The 23,278-nt window shown below is 57.4% G+C and overlaps 2 protein-coding genes across 3 annotated transcripts in view; both read left to right on the top strand.

The window, feature by feature from the left end:
* The window catches only part of FIGNL2 (fidgetin like 2), a 47,486-nt gene extending 27,044 nt beyond the window's left edge, over positions 1 to 20,442 (top strand). For both annotated transcript variants that reach the window (XM_073881963.1, XM_073881964.1), the window contains one exon: positions 15,912 to 20,442. In XM_073881963.1, coding sequence (XP_073738064.1) covers positions 15,923 to 17,890 — 1,968 coding nt within the window. In that variant the 5' untranslated portion in view covers positions 15,912 to 15,922 and the 3' untranslated portion in view covers positions 17,891 to 20,442. The remainder of the gene's footprint in view (positions 1 to 15,911) is intronic.
* Positions 20,443 to 22,751: 2,309 nt separating this feature from the next.
* TMDD1 (transmembrane and death domain 1) overlaps positions 22,752 to 23,278 on the top strand; it is a 1,386-nt gene continuing 859 nt past the window's right edge. The window contains exon 1 of the mRNA XM_073881850.1: positions 22,752 to 23,254. Coding sequence (XP_073737951.1) covers positions 22,765 to 23,254 — 490 coding nt within the window. The 5' untranslated portion in view covers positions 22,752 to 22,764. The remainder of the gene's footprint in view (positions 23,255 to 23,278) is intronic.

Raw genomic sequence — 23,278 nt, forward strand, 5'->3', positions numbered from 1 at the left:
AACTGGTGATATCAACTCTGAATAAGGCCTTTCGGTGGCAGGACAGAGGGGCAGAGCACTTGCTGGGGGAACCCAGGAAGGAGCCAGCAACAGCCCCGGAGTGACATAATAGTGTGGGAGCACTCCTGCTGCAGAACTGGGGAGAAGGCGTTCTGGAACCAGATGGAGCAAAGGCCTGGAAGTGTGAATGCGTAGTGCCCAGAGAATGGACGGATATGGCTGCAGGGGCTAGAAGGAGCTGGAAGGGCAGGGCCTGAGGCTGGGAGGAAGGACAAACGGGTCCACCTCCGGTGCTAGGCTGAGGGGTTTGGCGTCCACTCTGAGGTCAATAGAGAGTTGAGTCTGTTTCAGACGGCAGGAACCCGCTGGCAGGCGTCCAGAAGAAGGGTCAAGAAGGAGAGGACAAGGGGGCCAGCTGTGGGGCCAGCTGTGGGGGGAGCTGTGAGCGCTGTGTGCCATTTCAAACCGTGTCAGGGGACTCGGTGGCCAGCTAGATGGGAGGAGGTTGCAAGAGGGAGAGTGATATGTGGCCTCCCGGGTTTCCGGCCTCGGTGAACGGATTCTGCAGAGAGAAGGCACAGATGTTTTCTCTGGGCATGTCAAGTCTGAGGTCTTGGTGGGCATCTAGGGGGCCCCAGAGAGTCTCATCTAGATTCTTAAATCTCCCCTAAGAGTCTCAGGGGCCATGGGAAGTGTGGCTCAGGTTGAAGTTGGGTCTGGTGTGGGGGGCTCTCAACAGGGACATGAAGAGGCAGGTGACCTTGCCCGGGCAGCTTCTAAGTGGTGGCTGTGGGGTAGGGGTGGGGGGTGCAGGGGCAGAGCCCTGAGGCTCCTCCCTCTATTAGCAGGGGGGCAGCTGCCAAGAGCTGCCCCAGGACACAGGTCAGAGGGGCCCGGGGTCAGGCTAGGATGTCTCGGCAGCTGTGGGTTCAGTGTGGTGAGCCCAGTTCCCACATAGCCTCCGCAGGCCCACCAGAAGGTCAGGCAGGGGCAGGACAGGGGTGCTCTCCACCTTGGGCCCAGCTAATGGTCGGGACTTGTACTTCTCTCCTTGGAGTCCCTCAAGCCCACTGGGTTGTTCTGGGCCCTGGAGAGCACCTCTCCCCCTACCCCACTCTCCCCAGCCTGAAGCATCTAGCCAGCCCTCTTAAGAGCCAAGTCAGAGCCTGCCCTAGGGTCCTGTCCCAGCCCCTGGCCCCCTTCTAGCAAGTCTTCAAAGTACCACCCTCAGGCCAGCCCAGTGAGGGAGATGCTGGGTGGGACCACCCCCCCCATACTCCTTTCACACCAGAGGAAACAGAGATTGACACCTGTCCCACATCTGAGAGGGACTCCCTCCTGCACCATGTGAGCCACAGTGGGGAGGTGGGACCGTGACCTCCGGATGGACCCCGTGCTTGCTAGGGTGGGTGCCGAGATCCTGCCCCGGGTCAGTCTTTCAGGCTGGCTTTCAGACACCTAACTCAAGCTGCTAGTGGGTCCAGGCTGCACCCCAGGGTCCCTGGGAGCAGCCCGTGGCCGGGGCTGAAGGACATCGTGGAGACCTGGCCCTGGCCCAGTGTGCGGTGGCCTTTGGGAGACAGCCTGACCTTCTGAGCCCTCTGGAAAGCACTTGATAGGGCAACCCCTCCCTCCCTTTCTGTCCTGTCCCCAGGGCCTAGGAGTTGAAGTCCATACCTAACTACTCCAAGGTGGCCCGAGTTGTGAGAAGAGGGGGTGGCAGAGTGGGCTGCCCTGCCCTTACCTCAATTCCCTCGCCTGAAATGTGTGGAAAACTTGTACATGCCCAGTGCAGCTCATCTCAAGCAGGCAGTAGGCAGAGGTCAGTCAGCCTTGCTAACCTTCACGAGGGGTGAGTGGCTGATGGCCTGGAAGCTCCCAGAGGTGTATGTGGTTTCAAAGAGGATGTTTGTGAACCAGAATGGTCTTCAGTTGCTGAAATTCCAGGCAGCCTTAACTAAGTGAAGCAAACAACATTTAGGCAGGTGAAGACAAATTGTGTTTATTTTTGAGGAAGGGGCAAGGGTAGCAACTCCCTACCTGGTGTCTCCAAGGAGGTGGGTACCCAGCCCTGCCACACAGTGTTTCCAGCCTGGGGGAGGGGAGAGATGAGGTGGTGGTGGGAAGGGCTCGGAGCCTGCCCCAGCAGCTACAGCATCAGAAATAGGGCCAAGAGGAAGAAACACGGAGGGGCTGCTGGAAAGAAGGGGGTGGGGAGGAGAGCTTCAGAGCTGGAAAAGTGATTAGCAGCTCTGATGAAACCGAAGCCAGCCCTGGCAGCCCTGGGGGCAGCACCGGGGAGAAAGAGCTGTTATTCACAGAGGGCAGACAAAGATGGCCGCCAGATCACAGCGGGTACAGGCAGGTCCCCGGGCCTGGGGGATGGATGCCCCCTAGGAGACTGGGGGTGGGACTGAGGCTGCAGATAACACGTTGGGAGCCTGTGTCCTGGGTCCAGCTCCAGGCTCCCCAGGACCTTCTGCAAGAGTGGGGGAAGCCCAGCAGCCACCCCCAACCTCCTGGGGTAGTAGATGGGCCGTTTGATCAGTGAGTGTGTAAATTGGGATTTTATGGATCGCTTATTCACTGCTGGAGCTGGGGCCCCCAAATTCCTCTGTGCCCCAGAATGCTTAATCTACTCCTGAGCTTTCCCCTGGGAGGGGAGGGAGGAACGCTCCCCACAGGCCCCCACCCCTCCTGCTGTGTCTCCTCCCAAGGCCCCAGGCTTTGTCATTGCGGGTTGAGCGGTTCAAATGTGCTAATACACTCCCTGGGGGCTCTGGGCAGTGGGACTTGCCCTTCAGTGCTGTGATTGGTCAGAGAGACCAGGGGAGGGGGGGTCATGGCAGCAGCTGGGAGTGTGTGTGTGTGCACGCGCGCGCGTGTGCATGTGCGTGTGTGCCTGTTTGAGGGGAGGGTGTTGGGGGGGTGTCCATCCTGCTCAGACCACTGGGCAGAGACAAAGGATCTTCCTCTAGCCCGGACGGAGGATTAAGTCCAGAACAAGCTACCTGGTCAAGCTGGTTGGGGAGCCCACCTGTCCGTCTTTACATCCTCTTATTACATCTTGACCTGGTGGGGACTTAGTGTGTGCTGAATGGCTGGATGGATGAGTGACCACATGAGTGACTGCATTTTTAACTGGGGCTGTGTCTGCTGGAATAATCCAGCACCTACAGACCCCTAAACCTCCCCCTAAGATTCCTGAGTATCCTCCCCCTTCCCTGAAATTTGCTTTAGTCCAGGCCTGGCTGACACAGGCCGGACATGAGGGACTGGCCAGGCCTCGGGGGACACAGCTGTGACCCCCAGATTCTGTTGCCATTTGAGAGTGCTTTCACTGTGGTCACGTTTCCTGCAGCCGGCCCCCATCTGTCCTTGGGATTTGATGAGGATGAGGATGGTTGGAGAGGGGGAGGGGTGTTGAGCAGCTGAAGGGGGGACGGGGTGGGGGGGGAAGGAAGCGCAGCCCGAAGGGCCAGATGACAAACTGTCCTGCTGTACCGTCCTCTCCCTTTCAGCCTGCCCCTCCTCTCCTGCCCTGAGGTTGAGGGCAGTGGGCCGTGCAGGGCTGGGCTGGTGGGGAGGGGTGGTCCAGCTAGTCCACCCTCCCTCCCTGGCCCCCGGAGAAGCTGGGGCCCTGCCTAGCTCTGAAAACTTCCTAGGAATCCTAAGGAAAGGAGACTGAGTCCCAGTCCCAAGTTTACCTGGAGACCCCTAGGAAGGCAGGCTCCGTTCAAGTTCAAGAGAAAGCTTCGGAGGCTCCAGCTGTAGTGGGATGCACCCTGGCAGAACGGAGCCCTGGCTGCGGTTAGAGCAGTGCTGTCCACGAGAACTTTCTGCGATGACGTCTGCACTGTCCCATATTGCCGCCCCCCCCCCCCCCCGTGTCTGCGGAGCACTTGGAGGGTGGCAAGTGCTCTGGAGAAACTGAACTTTAACTTTCCTAATACATTTTTATTTTTAATAATTGAGAAATAATAATAAATGATTTACATTTAAAAGTCATTCATGCATTTTAATGAACTTGAATTCGAATAGCCACCTGTGGCTAGCGGCTGTGATGTGGGCAGCACTGAACTCCAGGCTCTGTTCAGGCGCTGAAGCCAAGCTCTTGGGTGCAGATCCCTTCCTGGCTGCGTGAACCTTGGGCTGGGCTCCTTCCAGCATGAGAGGCTTTCTCACCAGCCTGCCAGGCCGCCACAGCCCCAGGGTGGACCCCAAGTGGTTAGGGAATCATCTGCTCCTGGGCAGGGCTGCACTGCCCTTAAGAGGTCCTGGGACACGAGGGCGCCAAACCAACAGACCACCGGACAGATCAACGGCCCAGGGTGGGAAAGGAGTGGCTGTATAGAGCTCTATCCTTTGAGGCATCTTCAGAACTTCCTTGGGGGTGTCAGTCCTAGAAGGCTTCCTGGAAGAGGGGGCTGTGGGGCAATCTTGAGCTGGCACTAAGCAGTGAGCCAGGGATAGACGGAAAGGCTATGCCTGAGAGCCCCATGTTTGGTGCCCAGGCACCTTGGCCAAGGCTGGGGTAAGGGAGGGGTTGGCAGAATGGGCTGAAGAGTCCCAGCTTCCTCTCTTACTAGCTGTTATGACCTTGCTAGAATCACTCCCCCTCTCTGAGCCTCCATTTCGTCTTCTGTAAAATGGGGAGAATATGGTTGTCTGGCAGGGAAGATGTGAGGGTGAAACCAAATGGCAGCCCATGGAAGTTCTCTGCAAACACGAGAAGGCTGGGAGAAAGGGATGGGTTATCCTCAAGGGTGCTGGGCCCCTGGACTGGCCTCTCCAGAAGACAACAGATGGTCACAGCTTGTCTGTGGCCCTGACCGCGGACACAGGCAGGGATTTCTGCACTCTCCCCTCCCCCCAGCGCACGTGCATACACACACACACACACACACACACACACACACACACACACACACCCCAGATGGGGGCTGCTTGGCCAGCACCCCCCCTCAGGCTGACCTCCTGCTGTTTGGCATTTGACATATGAGGAGTCCAGGGCCAGAGCACACCCCCCCACACACCTCCCATCCCAGAGAGGAGCCAGACTGGCGGGGAGGCCTCACTACCTCGAGGAAGCAGGATCCCAAGGGTCCTAATCTCTTTACCATGTGTCCAGTGGCCTTTGATGGGAATTCCAGCGCCCCTTTTGTCCTCTCCCAGAGGCCTAACAAGGGGAAGAGAGAAGAAGGGAGATTAAAAAAAAAAGGCCAGGTGGTGGTTCCTAGGGGGTGGGCTGGGTGCCCTTCAAGTCCAGCCAGGGTGCCCTTCAAGTCTGCTGGTGTTCACAGACACGAACTGCCCTTCCAGACACCCTTCCCCATCCACTCCAGAGGGAACTTCCTGGCTCGGCCTCTTGCCACCCTCACCATCTCGTGTTGGCTCAGATTTAGTCACCCTTTTTTTATTTGGACACAGAGGCAGTTTCCAGCCTCTCGGCGCCTCTGTCGGCCCAAACATCCATCCATCTGTTCTACGGTCTATCAAAAACTTACTGTGTGCCAGGCATTGTCCTAGGTGTTTGAGATAGGCCGGTGAACAAAACCAGAGGATGGAAGAGGAGGAAACAGAAACAGCAGTACAGGCAACTTTTCAACTTTTGTTTCCCGGACCTCATGGAACTTTCTAGTGGGTACTAGACACTAAAGCAACCAGCACGGCAGATTATGATGAGGGCTACAAAGAGCTACAAGTGGAGGGGCCAGTGTGGGATGAAGTGACAAGTGGACAGAGCCCTGAGGGTGTGAGCGTGTACCGGTGGGGGAAAGAGTGTGGCAGGCATGGGGTGGGTGCCGGCCTGGCGTGCCAGAGTAGGAGTGTGGCTGGAGGGGTGACAGGCCAGGGGAGAACGGCAGGCAGAATGGCAGGAGAGCCAAGGGGAAGCAGATCGTTAGGACCTGGTAGGCCACTGTGAGGATGCTGGCTTTTATTTATTTAGGTCATCTCTACACCCAACGTGGGGCTCAAACGCACCACCCCAAGATCAAGAGTCACATGCTCTACTGACTGAGCCAGCCAGGCTCCTGGGACGTTGGCTTTTTTTTTTTTTTTTTAAGATTTTATTTATTTGGGGGGAGAGAGAGAGAGAGCATGCCCACGAGTGTGGCGGGGAGAGAGGGTCAGAAGGAGAGGGAGAGGGAGAACCTCAAGCAGACTCTGCTGATCCGTGGAGCCTGACACGGGGCTTGATCCAGTACCTGAGATATGACCTGAGCTGAAATCAAGAGTGGGTCACCTGACTGAGTCAGCCAGGCGCCACAGGACGTTGGCTTTTATTCTGAGAACAGAGAGTGGGAGGCAAGGGTAAAAAACGGGTGGTGGGACAGGAGGCTGCTATAGGCATCCAGGTGAGAGATGGTTGCATTCTGGATAGATTTTGAAGCCAGGGCCAGACTGATTTGCTGGTCTGAGGTATGAGGTCAGGCCAAGAGTTTCTGGACTGAGCAACAAAGAAGGATGAAGCTGCCATTTCCTGAGATGGGGAAGACAGGCAGGGGTAGTTCAGGGTGGAGTGAGGAAGTCAGAGGTTTGGTTTTTGGACATGTCATTATACCAATTAAATATTCCGGTGGAGGTGTTGGAAAGAAGGTTGCATGTGCCAGTGGGGAGTGCAGGGGAGACATCTAGGCTGGAGAATCATGCTCAGGAATCCTCAATGTTACCGGCACCGGTCAAGGGCACAAGACTGGATGAAACTAATGTGGAGAGAAGGCTCTGAGAACAGAGGGCTCTCCGAGTAGGCGGGGGGTGTGTGTGTGTGTGTGTGGTCATCGGTGAAAGGAGGGCAGTGAAAGGAGCTGAGGAGGAGAGGGGGGTGGGCAGCCCAGTAAAGAAGTTTCAGGAAGGATCGGCTGAGGCTGTGTTGCCGAGCTGACGGCTGACCACCGGTTTAACAAGGTGGCCATGGGCACAGGCAACTGCAGTACTGGGTGTGAGAGCCTGGTTGGAGGGGGTGCAAGAGAGAACCGAAGGGGAGGAGCCAGAAATAGAAGTGCAGGCAACTTTTCACCTGTTTCGGTTTTGTTTGGGCAAAAAGGAAGCAGAGAGCAATGGGATGTAGCTGGAGGAGGAGCAAGAGATTATATTATGAGCTTTTTCCCCCCTCTAGAATGGGAGCAATAACAACATGTTTGTGTGATGAGAAGGATCACTAGCAGGGGAACAGACCATGCAGAAGAGGGGAGAATGGAGGGAATACTGGCCTTGAGCTTTGAAAGGGGATGGAATCAGCACACGGGAGAAGGAATGTCCTCTGTTCTTGCTGCCAAGACGGGCCTCGTCCAGTCCTCGTCCAGTTTGCCCAAGAAGGCAAAGGGTCCTTAGGGCTGGAGTGGCCATGGAGGCAGCATGGAAGAGGTAGGCCCTGCGTGGCCCTGAAGGATGGGAGAGGATTAGTTGGCAGAGGGAGAGCATTTCTGATGGGTGCACCTGTGCTCCCTTCGGCAGCACGTATACTAAAATCTGATGGGTGCACCTGTGTGAGCAACCACCTGGAGGCCCGAAGGAGCAGAGCTCATTCTTTAGGCCCTGCGCACGGGGAGGAAATCTGGCTTGCACTAAGGGGTCGGAGGGATCAGAGAAGCCTGTGATGTTCACAGATAGTAAACAGAGGACCAGCAACTTGCCCTGAGACACGAAGGGAGCGACCCCAGCAGTAATGTCCCTGTCCTGACCATTGCCACTCCTCCAGCTCATGGCGCGCTCCAGTCCTCATCTTCCTCCCCTTCTTTTTTTTAAGTAGGCTCTATGCCCAGTGTGGGGCCAACGCAGGACTTGAACTCACGACCCTGAGATCAAGACCTGAGCCCAAATCAAGAGTCGGATACTCGGGCGCCTGGGTGGCTCAGGTGGTTAAGCGACTGCCTTCGGCGCAGGTCATGATCCTGGAGTCCCGGGATCGAGTCCCGCATCGGGCTCCCTGCTCGGCGGGGAGTCTGCTTCTCCCTCTGACCCCCCCCCTGTGCTCTCTCTCAAATAAATAAATAAATAAAAGCTTTAAAAAAAAAAAAGAGTCGGATGCTCAACTGACTGAGCCACCTAGCTGCTCTCAGTCTTTATCTTTCCTTGGCCCTCCCCCACCCTTGCCAGCTACAAGTTCTTTACCATTCTCCAGTGCAAGATTGAGTCTGGGGACAGGGAGGGAGGGTTCAGATCTTAAGAGTTGTTCCCTGCTCACTACTTGACGTCCTTGCCTGACCACAGCCTGTGGAGGCAGAAAAAACACCCGCCAGAGGGAGGCGGCCTCTTCGGACCTTGCATCTCCTCCCTGGGACTTTGTGTTGTGGTCTGGAAATACTGTTTACTTAGGTGGGGGCTCGTGGGCAGTGAGGACGGCTGAGCCGGATACGCCAGTGCTCCCTGCTCGGCTCGGGTCCTCATCACTGGCCTCTAGTCCCCGGGCCCTCCAGCCTCAGACACACATTTTAGGTGCTGCCCTGATCCCCCGGCCCAAACATAGCCTCACCCATCTCTGAACTGCCAGAATTCATTCTTTTCTTTTCTCTCTCTTTTCCTCCCTCCCTCCCTTTCTTTTGGCCATGCCTGCTTGTACCTTCTCTCTCCTGCTAGAGGATAGAGTCCCTGAGGATGGGTCGCAGTGTGATCCAGCTGCGAGTCTCTAACTGCAGGTGGGCACACGGGTGTCCTGAGACGATCTGCTGGCTGCTTGGCAATAAGACTGGCAGAGAACGGCACCTCGCCGCAGGAAGTCGCGCAGCCGCCCCTCTGGCCTCCTCTGGCTCATCCCCTGAACACTTATTGGGTGCTGCCTGTGCTAGGCCCTGTGCCAGGCCCCAGGGGGGGTCCCCCTGGGGGGGTTCTGGGGGCCCAGCTGTGTTGGGGGCTGCTCTCTGGCGTACGCTAGGCCGGAGGTTCCTGTGTGGCGGGTGCAAGGCCGTGGCAGGTGACCAGTCCTCCGCTCCTCTCATCACCCCTCCCTCTCCTCTTGCCATAACTGGGGGTTGGCACGAGGGGGCAGGGCCCAGTGGATGGGGGGCAGGCAGGTCAGTTCAAGCTCTGCCAGGCAGCCAGAGACCCCCAGGGCAACACTTGTGAGCAGTAGACAAAAAGCCTGGGACAAAAGGCCTGTGGGAGCCGCGGTGAATAGATTAATGAGATTTCCATAGGCTGCCCGACAATGGGATTCTCCACTGCGGCCCCTTTGTCCCAGGCTGAGATAATGGAGCCCCGAGGAGCTTGCCCAGGAGGGTGGCCTTGCCCCTTCTCCACTCAGGTCTGGAGCCGCCACGCAGCTGCCCCTCCTCGCCCGTGCTGCCCCCAGGCCTGTCCGTGGGCAACAGCATTCGGAATCAGAGATTTGCTCTAAGAGCCACAAGGGGTGTTCGGGACCTCCTGAGGGAGCTGGAGGCGGGTGCTGGCGCTGCATGCTTGGGGTCCCCTCCCACCGCATCTTGTATAAAACTGACTGGAAAGGGCTCCTAGAGAGAGAAAGGTGGCTGTCCACCGCCTGAATCCACTGTCCTTTGACACCGGAAGAACGTGATGCTTGAGAGAGGCTAGGCGTCTTGCCTACAGTCACTGTGACCCCCCCAGGGGGTCTGCGGCCCTGGGACACGGGGGCAGGGGTGGAGGAAGAGTGCCTACAGGCCTGTCTCTCCTTCATCCTCACGCTCCATGACCACGTGCCCCACTTCTGACAGCATGTGTGGGGGTTTCCACAGGTCAACCAGCTCTGTCCCATCAGCTGGGGGTCCTACCAACTGAACTCAGTATTCTGCCAGCAGGAAGCAGCCGATCCCAGAGTGTAAGGACTCAGTCCCACAAAATTGCCCCACTTCACATGCCCATCGACCGGCCCGCTTCTGACCGATGGCTAAAATCCCACGACCCCGTCCTTCTGTTTATTTTGCTAGAGGGGCTCACAGAACTCAAGGAACCAATTTATTTACTAGATCACCGGGTTGTTCTAAAAGGATGTAACTCGGGAATGGCCAGATGGAAGAGATGCACGTGGCAAGGTGTGGGAAGGACAGGCTCTTCCAGCATGTCCACGTGTTCACCAGCCCCAGAGCTCTCCAAACCCTATCCTTCTGGGGTTTTGTGGAGGCTTCGTTACATAACCACGCTTAAGTCACTGGGTATTGGTGATTGAGCTCAACCTCTACCCCTCTCCCTTGGGTGGATGGGGGGTGTGGGGTGTGACCAAAAGTTCCAACCCTTTAATCAAGGCTGGTTCCTCTGGCAACCAGCCTCCATCCTTAGATTATCTAGGGGCTTTTCAAAAAATCACCTCATTACCATAAGCTCAGGTGCAGTGGAAAGGGGCTTGTTGTGAATAACTCACCCACTTCACCTTCATAGCTCCAAAGCAATTTCAGGGACTGAGGACAAGAGACCATAGGGAAAGGTGCCCCCATTGCTCTTATGCTTAGGACATTTCAAGGGTTTGAGAGCTGTGAGCCAGGAACAGTGGACAAAGGCTAAATATGTTTCTTTTCAAATCACACTATCCCAGCCTGTGTCAGGCCCAATGCACGGAGTGTCTTGGGCATGGCCTGCAGGGACTGAAACTGGTGCACAGAGTGTTTTGGCCATTTGTGAAGACAGATCACATCTCTCATCCATCCTGGAAGACTTCCTAGAAACAAGGGGGGGGGTGTTGTTTAAGGGATTCTTTACTTACCCTTCCATCCAGTAATTCTTGCCATTACTGTTTGTCACCGGGGAGTTCAAAGGCTGCACTGTGTGTGTAGTGGAGTCTAGTGGAGTTCCAGCCTCATATGTGTGGGAGGGCCCTTGGCCTTCACGGGTCTGCCGAAAAAGAGTGGCATCGGGAGCCTGACCTTGCTTCCCAAACAGTGCAGCTGGAGAGAGTTGCTTTTTCTCCAGGGCCCCAGTCGGCCCCAGGGAAGGTGGCAGACTCAAGTAAAGACCTGTCTGCCCAGCCTCGGGCAGTGAGTGCTTGTAAGGGACAGCTTCTCCTGGGCTGTTTTGCAATGAAGCCACAAATTCTCCTGCTTGGGATCCCCCAGGGGGTAGGTGCTTCCAACTGCAGATGTGAAGGGTAGATACCCAGCACCGGAGGCATAGCGCATTCCCAGGCAAATACAGAAACGTATTTCCATAGGACCAAGGAAATGAGCATTGATAAAGGCTGTCAAGCCTTCGGGTTCTTCTCTGGGTTCTTCTCTGGCTGCGAGAACCAAGGGCTAGACCAGGGAGGCAGTGCGGGCAAGAGTAAGGGCCTGGGCTCTGTGGTCATACTACTGGGGTCTGAATCCTGCTCCGCTGTGTGACAGCTGTGTAACCTTGGGATGTATTAGTCTCCTCTCCCTGTACCTCAGTCTCCTCATCTGTAAACTGGGGATGGTAACAATAGTTATCTCATAGAGCCATTGTGAAGGCTACGTAAGATAATGCACGGAAGGCACAGAAAAGGGTCTGGCTCTGCCCCTGGTGCTGGGGTGCTGGGGAAATGGCATGAGGGGCAATCTGTCCTATCAGAGCTGAAGGGAACCTCCCTCAGACATTTTCCAAGTTCCTCCAACCCCAAGGGGAGTTATTAGGAGTCACTCAGCATGGCGAGGCCAGTGCTTGGGTTCTTAATTGTACCATGTGTCATATTATTTTGTACCCCACACAGGACTCCATATTTTACACACATTACCTTTTTAAATCTTTGTGGCCACTCTACAAGGCATAGGTTATGCACTTTCCAGATGGAGAAATTTAAGGTTTAGTGAGGCCAGGTAATCTGCTCAGGGTCAGAGAGTAAGTGCCTGAGCCTGGATTCAAACGCAGGTCTTGCTGATTCAAAGCCCACACCTAACACAAATCCCTGGGGCCTGGCCTCACTTCCATCTCAGCTGATGAGGGGCACTGGAGTAGGGCCTATGTAGTGGGAAGGAGACCCCTCCAGATGCAGGACGCTGAACGGCCGGAGCCTGTGGGCTGGGCCAGGCCCAGGGTCTCCGTGTGAGATCAGGAGGGCTGTAACTGGCCTGGGGGTGGGGGCAAGGAGACAGCAGGGTCTACCCCCTGGCTTCCCCCACCCCACCCCCTGAGTCTGAAAGGGGGAGAAGGCAAGGCCATGGGTGTGTCAGGAGGCACCCAACTGAGGCTGCACTGCAAGCTTGAGACAGTGTGTGTCTATGTTCATGCACGCGCACACACATACGCACGGGGCGTGCAGCTGTGCACATCTGTGCTGTTCCCAGTGTAGGGGCATGCGTGCAGGGGTGTCCTCAGGCTCACGTAGGCCAGCATTCTCAGCCTATGTGCAGGTCAGGCAACCTCCCCTCCTGCCCTCTCCTCGAACTGCTGTCCTTCTCTCCTTTGCCTTGGGTTGGTTGCTTGAGCCTGCTCCTTGGGCAGCTTGGCTGTGGCCAGACCTTTGTTCTTTCCCTTAGAAGAGGTGAGAGGAAGTCTCCAGATGCAGTCTATGTGACTATGACTAAGTTCAGCAGAACTTGCTGACCTGGTCCCCCGCGCCCCAGTGAGGGGTCTAAAGGACCTCTAGCAGAGGCCATAGGGTGAAGGAGAAAGGGCAGAGAGATGGGCTGGAAGCTAGTGGGGGACGTAGGGTCCAGGAGGTCTTTCCGGAAGTGGGAAAGAATTAAGTTTGCTGTGGGGAGGGAAATGGGGCACAGTAGAGGGGTGGAATAGTTAATGGATGGGGCAAGGTCCCAGCCTGGGCTGGACGGGGGTCAAGGGCTGGGGTGGATGGCCCCTCAGGTATACTGGGCTGCAAAGTGGATGTAGATGAGGGTGAAAATGGAAGGCCAGAAGTGAGGGAGCTGTGCCCCTGGCTAAAATGGGCAGCGAATTACCTGGAATGGAAGGGCCAGTATCTGGGCAGCATGAGCGGCCACGGACAGGGTCCTCTGAGGGAGGGGCGGTGAGGCACCTGGAAGGGGCGAATCCGGGAGCAGGAGAGTGGGCATGAGGTTGGGCGGCAGGTTTGGAGAGCTGGAGGTGGCTTCCCTGAGCGCACAATTGCCGAGATGGAGCGGTTCAGTGATGACCAGGCCTGAGTATTTGGTCTTGAGGGTGGGCACTTGAGTGGAGAGGGCTGAGGCCACGGCAGGAACTGAGTGAGAGGGGCAGGGAGGATACCACGTGACAGACGAGGGGGAGCAGAAGGTCTGGCAGGGGGTGAAGTGGCAGACGAGGGGGAGCAGAAGGTCTGGCAGGGGGGTGAAGGAAGTGTGTGTGGCTAAGGCCAGATCCAGAGTTTTCTTTACTGTGTCTGTGTCCTTCTGTGACAGGGTCATGCTTTTTTCCCCAGCATGCTAGGATGTGTGATCAAGGTCAAATCTCTTTTCTCCATATTAAGGAGCCAAAGCACAGATCATAGTAAATAGAAAAAACGAAACAGTTTTGGGGTCCATTTCACAACAGAGTATTTGCATTTGGAGAATTTTTTTTTTTTTTTAAGATTTCTTTGAGAGAGAGAGAATGAGCACGGGGGCGGGGGGAGAGGGAGAGAGAATCTCAAGCAGACTCCCCACTGAGCATAGAGCTCAACGTGGGGCCTGATCTCAGGACCCTGAGATCATGACCTGAGCCGAAATCAAGATCACATGCTTAACCGACTGAGCCAGCCAAGCGCCCCGCCATTTGTAGAACTCTGATGTTACCTCATATAACCCTGCAAACCAGAACCACTTGTGATTTCTGACGTCCCAGGGAATCACCCCCTCTGACACTAGGTAATGCCTCTGTTCTGGGGAGACCCCCCTCAGCAGGAGCTGGAGAGCGGCGTCCCTGCCCTCCGCAGACCTCCCACTCAGGTCCGTCCTCTCTGCTCCGAACCTCTTGTCTTTGGTGGCCAGGGTCACCTCTCAGATGGAGAACAAACAACCTCAAAGAACTCTACTTCCCTTTTTAGCTTTAGTATCTATGGCTCATGCCTTCCTTAGGGCAGTGGGGATGAGAATATAGTTTTATTTTCAAAGAGTGTCCCCTCCCATTGACAGCAGGGCACAGCCATAGGCAGTAGTGAGACCAACAGAGGTGGTGCTGTCAACAAGCCGCTGCAACTAAGGACAACTGTGGAGAACCCCAGAAGCCACTTGATCTGCAGCCTCTTCTACCACCCCCCCCATACACACCCACTTCCAAGGCTCCGGTGACCCAGCGCTTCTTAGCACTCCCGCCAGGCTTGCAGTGTACAGTTATGCGGGCTGCACACTGAACATGAGCCCTTTAAAGGGGCATGCTTCACCCCATAGACACGGGAGATTTGTAGATTTATTATAACAGTTTTCCAGAAGGTGGCAGTAAAGGGTCTTGAGGAAGAAATAGGGCGTGTGAGCTAGCACCGCCCTGGCTTTCAGAATGCGTTGTGCTGGAACCCTCTAGCCTGCCTGGCCGACTTGGCCCCTCACCTTTCAAGGTCCAGTAAAGACACCACCTCCCTGCTGAGGTCTTCTCAACCAGGCAGGGGACATTTCCCTGAGCTCCAGAGCCCCTGGCACACGCTTCTATTTTCCCACCTCACAAACGACGGCGTCTGCTTGTCCTTTTCACCTGTCTGAACCACCGTATTGCCTTTCGACCTGCCCCGTTGCCTAGCACAACGCTTACTGTTTGCCCAATAAAAATTTGAACAAAGAATATTGAAGCTGTCCGTTTAACATACCTTATCAAAAGCTTAGGTTTGAGAAATAGTCATTAGCAAAAACCGCCTCTGGCATGCCACGGGCCCATTTAGTCTTTTGAGATTTAATCCTCAGAACAGGCCAACCCTTTGGAGCCATGTGCCTGGAAAGTGTTGTTCCCCAGGCCCTGAATCCCTTTTTACCAGTGTTTGGCTCATGCCTTGGCTGGTGCTCAAAGCTAGCGTTAAGAAACTTCTGTGGAACGTTTCTGCCATGTTTATGGCATGGCTGTCTAAGAGGATGTTGTTTATTACATCTCACAGGCCTGCTTCCTGAGGTCTATGAAAAAGAGTTCCAAGATTTCTAAGCCAGGAACATTTTTGCTTCTTTTGAGTAGGGTGGTGTTTTTTTTTATTTCACAAAGTGAGTTATTTGGTTACTTGGTTATTTGGTTACAGAAACAAATCTATGAGCCACTTTCTATGACGTGTCCTAACTTTTCCCCATCTTCTCTGGAATAGGATTTGCCCCTTCTGAATAATGGTTCTGTATCGTGGTGGAAGGCATCCGGGGCACCAGGCAGATGGCGACACCTGTCTGGGCACACAGCCAGCATGTGCAGGGGGCATTCTGGAACCCAGGTGCTCTGACTGCATCAGGCAGAGACTGAAAGAAACTAAGTGGAAAGGAAGTGAATGCTTCTGGGTCAGTCCCTAGGATTTCCCAGGGGCCACGAGGCACTGCTTCCACACACTGGGGTCTCTGACTTCAGGCCCAAAGTGGGCCCTGGAATCTCAGGGAGGGCAGAGGTGAACAGCACAGGTAGGACTATCAAACTGCGGGGCCATCCATCTTCGTACAAACCTAGTGTTTCTGGAATGCCTAGCACGTGGTGGGTGTGCAGCAAACACGCCTTACTGAAGGAGCCCCACCTGGGTTTGACTATTTCCAGGGGCTGGGAGTCTCACTCATCGCCTGACCCTTAACTACGTTAGGTTTGAAAGTAAGGACCAGGTGTTGTAGAGGGCAGGGCTTGTGTGGCTGGGACAAAATCATCATCATATTGCCTCTAAGGTGAAGTTAGGGTCAAACATATCGTTTCCAGACCTCTCTGAGGAAAGTGTTTTCAGATAGCTTTGATCCTGGGACGTGCCCGCCAAGGCAAGTACTGTGTATGTGGTGCCTGCAGAAGGGAGGCCCCGGAGGGTGGCACGGGGGTGGTGGGTGGTGGAAAGCGGCCTGTGCCAAGCTGCCATCTAAGCGGGCTGGCCTGTGGCTGGCGGCCCCTCAGAGGCTCTGCAGGACCTCTCTAGCCGCTTCTCTCCCTCTCGCCTGCAGTTCTGTCGAAGATGCACTGGACACCGGAACACGCCCAGCCCCTCAACCAGTGGCCAGAACAGCACCTGGACGTCTCCTCCACTACCCCGTCGCCGGCCCACAAGTTGGAGCTGCCCCCTGGGGGTCGCCAGCGCTGCCACTATGCTTGGGCACACGACGACATCTCTGCCCTCACAGCCTCCAACCTCCTCAAGCGCTACGCAGAGAAGTACTCAGGGGTCCTGGACTCTCCCTACGAGCGCCCCGCGCTGGGCGGCTATGGCGACGCCGCCTTCCTCAACGGCGCCAAGGGAGACCCCGAGCCCTGGCCAGGGCCGGAGCCACCCTACCCCTTGGCCTCACTCCACGAGGGCCTCCCGGGAACCAAGTCGGGCAGTGGGGGCGGCTCCGGGGGCCTCGGGGGCTCCCCGGTTTTAGCCGGGAACCTGCCTGAACCCCTCTACGCCGGCAATGCTTGCGGAGGCCCGTCGGCGGCGCCCGAGTACGGGGCGGGCTACGGCGGGGGGTACCTGGCCCCCGGCTACTGCGCGCAGACCGGCACCGCGCTGCCCCCGCCGCCCCCCGCCGCGCTCCTGCAGCCCCCGCCTCCGCCGGGCTACGGCCCCTCGGGGCCGCTGTACAACTACCCCGCGGGAGGCTACCCCGCGCAGCCCGGCTACGGGGCTCTGCCACCGCCCCCGGCCCCGCCCCCGGCCCCCTACCTGACCTCGGGCCTGGCGGCGCCCACGCCCCTGCCGGCGCCCGCTCCGCCCCGGCCGGCGCCCACCTCCTACAGCTTCCAGGCGGCCGAGGCCGGGGTGTCGCTGAAGCGCAAGGCCGCCGACGAAGGCGCGGAGGGCCGCTACCGCAAGTACGTCTACGAGCCCGCCAAGGCCCCGGCGGCCGACGGCGCCTCCTACCCCGCAACGGACAACGGCGAGTGTCGGGGCAACGGGTTCCGGCCGAAGCCGCCGGGAGCCGCGGAGGAGGCGTCGGGCAAGTACGGTGGCGGCGTGCCCCTCAAGGTCTTGGGCTCCCCTGTCTACGGCCCGCAACTCGAGCCCTTTGAAAAGTTCCCGGAGCGCGCCCCGGCGCCGGCTACCCGCGGGGGCTTCGCGGTGCCGTCGGCAGAGCCTCCCAAGGGCGTGGACCCGGGGGCCCTGGAGCTGGTGACGAGCAAGATGCTAGACTGCGGGCCCCCGGTGCAGTGGGCAGACGTGGCAGGTCAGGGCGCGCTCAAGGCCGCGCTGGAGGAGGAGCTGGTGTGGCCCCTGCTCAGGCCGCCCGCTTACCCCGGCAGCCCGCGCCCGCCGCGGACCGTGCTGCTCTTCGGACCGCGGGGCGCTGGCAAAGCGCTGCTGGGCCGCTGCCTGGCCACGCAGCTGGGCGCCACGCTGCTGCGCCTGCGCGGAGCGACGCTGGCCGCGCCGGGCGCCGCCGAGGGCGCGCACCTCCTCCAGGCCGCCTTCGCGGCTGCGCGCTGCCGCCCGCCCTCCGTGCTCCTCATCAGCGAGCTGGACGCGCTGCTCCCGGCTCGGGACGACGGCATCGCTGCGGCGGGCGCGCTGCAGGCGCCGCTCCTGGCTTGCCTGGATGGCGGCTGCGGCGCAGGGGCCGACGGCGTGCTGGTCGTGGGCACCACCTCGCGGCCCGCGGCTCTGGACGAGGCTACCCGCCGGCGCTTCGCTCTCCGCTTCTACGTGGCGCTGCCCGATGGCCCTGCTCGCGGGCAGATCCTGCAGCGGGCGCTGGCCCAGCAGGGCTGCGCGCTGAACGAGCGGGAGCTCGCGGCCCTGGTGCAGGGCACCCAGGGCTTCTCCGGGGGCGAGCTGGGGCAGCTGTGCCAGCAGGCAGCGGCCGGGGCGGGCCTCCCGGGGCTGCAGCGCCCCCTTTCCTACAAGGACTTGGAGGCAGCGCTCGCCAAGGTGGGCCCTAGGGCCTCCCCCAAGGACCTGGACTCGTACGTGGAATGGGACAAAATGTACGGCTCCGGACACTGACGGCGCGCCGGGAGGCCGCGGGAGCAAGACGCCCCGCTTCCCCCGCCCCTCCGGTCGGGAGGGTTGTCTTTAACCAAACCGGGCTGGGAGGGGGCCGGAGTGATGAATGTGGGCTGGGGGAGGGGAGGGGCTGCCGGTGGATTTTTTTTTTTTTTTCCGTGGGAAGGAAAATGCTTCTGCTAGGCAGATAGATGCCATATGCGCTGTGTACTCAGGTTTTTCCTATTTATTGTGGACGGGAAGCTCGCCATCTCCGCCCTGCCGACGGGCAGACCCGGGATGGGCTGGCACCCGGGGCCTAAGGAACTCCTGCGCCCTCGCCACAATCCTTTTGTCTCCTCGCTCCCTGAATGGCTCTCTCCTACCCCCTCTTTCTCTGCATTCGCGTAGTTTTCTTTCTCCGTGGTTTTGTCACTGACTTTCTCATATGTTGGCCCTGTTTCTCTTTTGCCCCTCCCTCCCCTATCTCTCCATCTATCACCCTCTGTGCTTCTGTCTCCCTCCCTCGCTTTCCGGCCTCTCTGTTTCTCTTGGTCCCTCTCATTCAAAAGAATGCAGTGTCCCTTTGCAGGAGATCTGGAAGTCCAGGGGCTGAGGAGGAGGGGGTAGGGAGTTCCCTCCCACCCCATTATCCCTCCCAGCTGCATCCTTGGGTCTTGGTGGGGGGAGGGCAAGCCAAAAAAAAAAAAAAAGAAAAAAAAGAAAAAAAAAAAAAAAAACCACCCAAAGAAGGGTTTTTGTTTGTTTGTTTTTGAGGGGGAAATCCCAGAAATGTAGCTTGTTTAATATTTTAGGCCTCTTATTTTTGTAAGATGTGTAGAATTTGCTGGTTTTTGTTTTATTTTGACAACTCAGGAAGAAACTGACCTCAGAAAGAATGTTAGACTTTGGCTGCTCTCCTGTGTGTTCCCTGCCCCCCCCAACAAATTCTCCCAGGAGACTCAAAGTGAAACTTGTGGGGAAGGGGAGAGGAAGACCCAGAGCCACACTGAAACCCCTGCTCTTCCTGGGACAGAAGCGGAATGTATTTCTAGGGCTTCCTCCCCAGGTCCAAGGTTCTAGGCAGGGGTGTGGGGGAGTGGGTTGTGGGATTTGAGAAGAGGTAGGTCCTGCTGCTCTCCCCCTGAGCCCCACCCCCCAGCTTAGTGTTGTCTGTTATCCAGAGAGATGCCCTCTGCCCCCTTTCCTGCCCCAGATCCAGAGAGAGAGGGCCCGGATGGGAAGGTGACCTGGGCAGAAAGTCCCCAGAGAGGTCTTCTCACCCTGGCCCTTCATAGGCGGAGGTCTTCTATAACTTCTGTTAGGAGGATTCCCTCAGGAGAGAAGACAGTGTGGTCACAAGTCTGGTTGGGCACAAAATTGACTACAGACTCAGCTTCCCTGGGTGTTGGGAGGCTCCAAGGAGGAGTGAGCATCTGTTACAAAAGAATGTTCTGGGGGCAAGTGTGCCTCCCATCATCCTAGGGTCCTAGGTTGGGAGATCCAGGGGCTGTGAGAGGGTGAAGGAGATGGGCAGACTGTTTTTCCCAGACGGGGGGTGGTTATTTTCAGTCCCACCCAAACTTTCCACCAGAGGCCAGGCTTGGGGGCCCTTCCTTGTGAGAACAATATTCCTCTCCTTCCCTGCAACTTTCCCTTGATGGGGCTTCAGTTTGTCTCCCTCCCCCTCAGGGAGCCCATTTCACAACTCTGACCTTTGCTCCAAAGTAGGGTGCAAACCCTCACCGTACCTCTTCTCTCTCTCCCCCCCCAGCGCCCCCCCCCATTCCCTGTTCACCCTTATAGCTCCTACAGTCTCTACCATCTCCCACTCCCAGCTGGAGGGGTGTCCATGGGGGACATTTCAGGTGCCAAGGTGCTGAGGGCCTGTGCTGGCCTAGGTAGGAGTGCTAACAGGAAAGCTGCTCTGTTTTCCCCTCCTTTTCATTCTTGGTCTTTTTGGGCCTCCTCTCCTTGGAGCTGGCAGACTGCAGGGCTTTGGTGCCCAGAAGCCGTGGGTTGCACGGCTGGGAAGCGCCCTTTGGAGGGAGCAGGGCAGGAGGGGGTTCTCTCAGGTGTGCGGATGTATATGGGGGGGTGGAGGGCATGGGGAAGTGGGGTTGGGATGCCAGCCTTCCCTTCAAGAGGCAGGCAGCTGCGGGGAGGAGGAGCTCACTGAGACCCAGGGCCCCCACTGCCTCCTCTGCTGGCCTCGGGGAACTTTGCACAAGGACACAGCTCCCAGTCTACTAGCACCTACCTCATGGGCGCTGGGGAGGGTGTGTGTGTGGGGGAAGGGCAGGTCCAGCTCTGGCAATGTTGGGGGGGCATACCAAAGAATCCAGGGGCAGGGATTGGGGGAGGGCAGACTTGGCAAGCTGGCCCTCCTCTTCCTCTACCCAGACTGGGGTTGGGGTCCTCTCCTCCAGCTGTAACCATTTCTACCTCATTTTGCTGCGTGTTGTACATGGACGTATTTATCTCCTGTCTGACGATGCTCTGCAGTTGTGGTCTGTCTACCTCAGAAGAGACTGTATTTTAAAAGAAAGTATTACACAGTATTAAAGCGATGACATGTGGTTTCCAGAGGATTTCTTGGGGGCAGCAGGATGTGGAGAGCCCTCTGGGGAATGCTTGGGCATCCAGGTGTGCCACGGGTGGTGCGACCCTGTGGGTGTTTCTAGTCCTGCAGCAGAACATGACTGTGGGACTCCTGGTACTCATTCTCACGCAGCAAGTTCCTACCCAGCGTTGGGCACTAAGGCCTACAAAGTGAGAAGCCCCTGGATAGGGAAGGTCCTCCTGCAGCTTCGAGCTCCCAGAGGCTCAGAATTCGGGCTGACTCCTATCTCCAGAGTCCCAAAGTATGAGGGGAAAGAAGGGCTCACATGTTTGTTGAATGAGTGAATGGATGAGGAAATGAATGCTTGGAGAAAACAGGGGCTGAAGAGGCTGGTGCACTCGGAATGTGGACAGCTGCCCTTGCTGGCTAGAGCTAAGATTAGACTTGATTCTTGGAGGGAGGGAAGGGGGCAGAGGGCAGGGTATGGAGACAGCCAAGTTCCAGTCTTCAGGGGCACGTGGGATCCTTTGTCTGCCACCATCTGTCCATTCCCAAACTCTTACCTTTGCCAGCTCATCATAAACTGAGAGCCTGAGAACTAGGAGGGAAGATCTTGTTGAAAAAGCTATATGGAGATACCTGTCGGAGGTGTGGACCCACAACCTCTTGAGGTCTAAGCAAAATTACTGAAGATGCACCAGCATGCACGGGCTCAGGGCTGACACACGCCCTGGGCTTTCAGGGGGCAAAGCAAGCCCAAGGGGAGAGCCCGCAAAGCAGCCAGCTCCCCTGTGAGAGAAACAATTGTGTGCCTGCACATGGGGGCTCCAGGCATTGCCCCAGGACTCAGCGATGCCAACCCTCTTGGCCTTTGGAGGTCTAGACCTTCCTCACACTCCAGTTGACTTATTACACTCCTACTCTGTACAGACACTGTAGCACTGAGGACACAGAAATGGTTAAGCACAGCCACTGTTCAAGGTGAGAAGAACTAAAAAATGGGTCATTTGAAAATAAGTGGATAAAGCTGCTTGGGGAAGGACCATATAAAAATTTTATATTCTCACGTCTGGTATCGGATTTGGTACTTGGAAGACACTAATACTAGATAAGTCCTTCAATTAACCAATTTCCAGAGAAATGTCCTAATGGAGGATGCACAGGCTATCTTGGACCAGAAAACCAACACAAAACCAAAACAAGCTATCTCAAGAATGCCCAGAAACGTTCCTGACTCCTGGTGGCGGTGGAAAGCACCATAGGTGTGATTTGTTACAGGAGCATAAAGCGAGGGCAGGGGTGGGAGGGCTGGAGGAAGTGAGGCTGGACCACTTGCACCCTGAGGAGCTTTCCTGCCCTGGGGAAGAGCTGAGGCTTGGAGATGAAAGTCACATGTGTGCTTGGAGGAAAGTGGGTTGATGGCCTGTGGACAGGGCCTGATTTGCAAGTTAAGAATTCACACGAGGATCCAACAAATCTTTACCGAACACCTACTTTGTGCTAGTTGCTGCAGGGACAGCAGATGGACCTTACAGTGGAATGGAGGAGACAGAAAAAGGCAGAGGGGCAACGAAGCGTACCAGTAGATAAGAGGGGTACCTAATGGAGAGGGGTGAAGGGTTTGTACTGGAGTCCGGGAGGGCTTCCCAAAAGGTACCTGTCAGCTGAGGAGTGACCAAGGCAGAAGAGATTGTGGGCCAAGATCCAAAGGAGAGCCCGAACCAAGCTTGCTCAGGAAAGGAAACAAGGTTAGGGAGTGGGGCCCTGGTGTGTGTGGAGTAGGGGTGGGGACTTGAGGAGTTTACCAGACAAGTCATCCAGACAAGAGGAGGTGAGGGTTTGGAGGCACCTGTGGGAGGATGGGAATTGGTGAGTCTATAAATATTTGGTATTTAGTAGGTAGCCCGAGAATTTGGGATTGGGTATTGGATCATGGAGAGCAAGGGGTCTAGGGCTTGTGCTGGAGGCTGAGGGGCGGTGAATGGATTATGAGAGATGTGGGACACCTGGCAATTTGAGGCATTAGTGGGATGGCCAGGCGGCAGGCCTAGGGCAGGAGTTTTAATATAAGGGCCCAGGATCTTAGCCTCCTGGGGGACTGGGTGTCCCCCACCCCTGGGTCTTGGAAAACTCTCACTCCTAATTCCTTCCGATTCCTAGTTTCTGGGTGCTGGGAGATCCCACGTATGGGCTGCCCCCTCGCCCCGGTCCCGGCTTGCCGAAGCCCCCCCCCCCCCCCCGCCACGGGTACCAGGCACCCCTCCCCCACCCGTGGGCGTTCGGAGCCCCTCCCACTACAGTAGGTATGGCGTGGTCACAGTCGGTGGTGGCCATGGCGGCTCGGGCTCAGGCCCTGGCGCTGGCGCTCTGGGGCTGGACGCTGGTCCCGGCGGGGGCCCTGGACGCCATGGGCCCCCACGCGGCCGTCCGTCTGGCCGAGCTGCTGACCCCGGAGGAGTGTGGCCATTTCCAGTCGCTCCTGAAGGCGCCAGAGCCGGACGTCGAGGCCGAGCTGGCCCGGCTCTCTGAGGACCGGCTGGCCCGCGCCGAGCCGCCGGAGTCCACGTCCGTGCCGCCGGGCCGGCTGTGGCGGCGGCGGCGGGCGGCGGCCGAGCCCGCGGAGGTGTCGGACGGCTGCCGGGAGAAGCTGGCGGCCTGGCTGGCGGCGGAGGCCTCGACCCTGTCTTGGGACCGCGTGGCCCGGGCCCTGCGGCGCAGCGGCCGCCCCGACGTGGCCCGGGAGCTGGGCAAGAACCTCCACCAGCAGGCGACGCTGCAGCTGCGCAAGTTCGGCCAGCGCTACATGCGGCCGCCCGCCGCCGGCCCCGCCCCCGGCCCCGCCCCCG

This window comes from Callorhinus ursinus, unplaced genomic scaffold, assembly GCF_003265705.2.
Source record: "Callorhinus ursinus isolate GAN/ISIS: 27379988/994484 unplaced genomic scaffold, GSC_fseal_2.0 scaffold44, whole genome shotgun sequence".
Taxonomy (NCBI): Eukaryota; Metazoa; Chordata; class Mammalia; order Carnivora; family Otariidae; genus Callorhinus; species Callorhinus ursinus.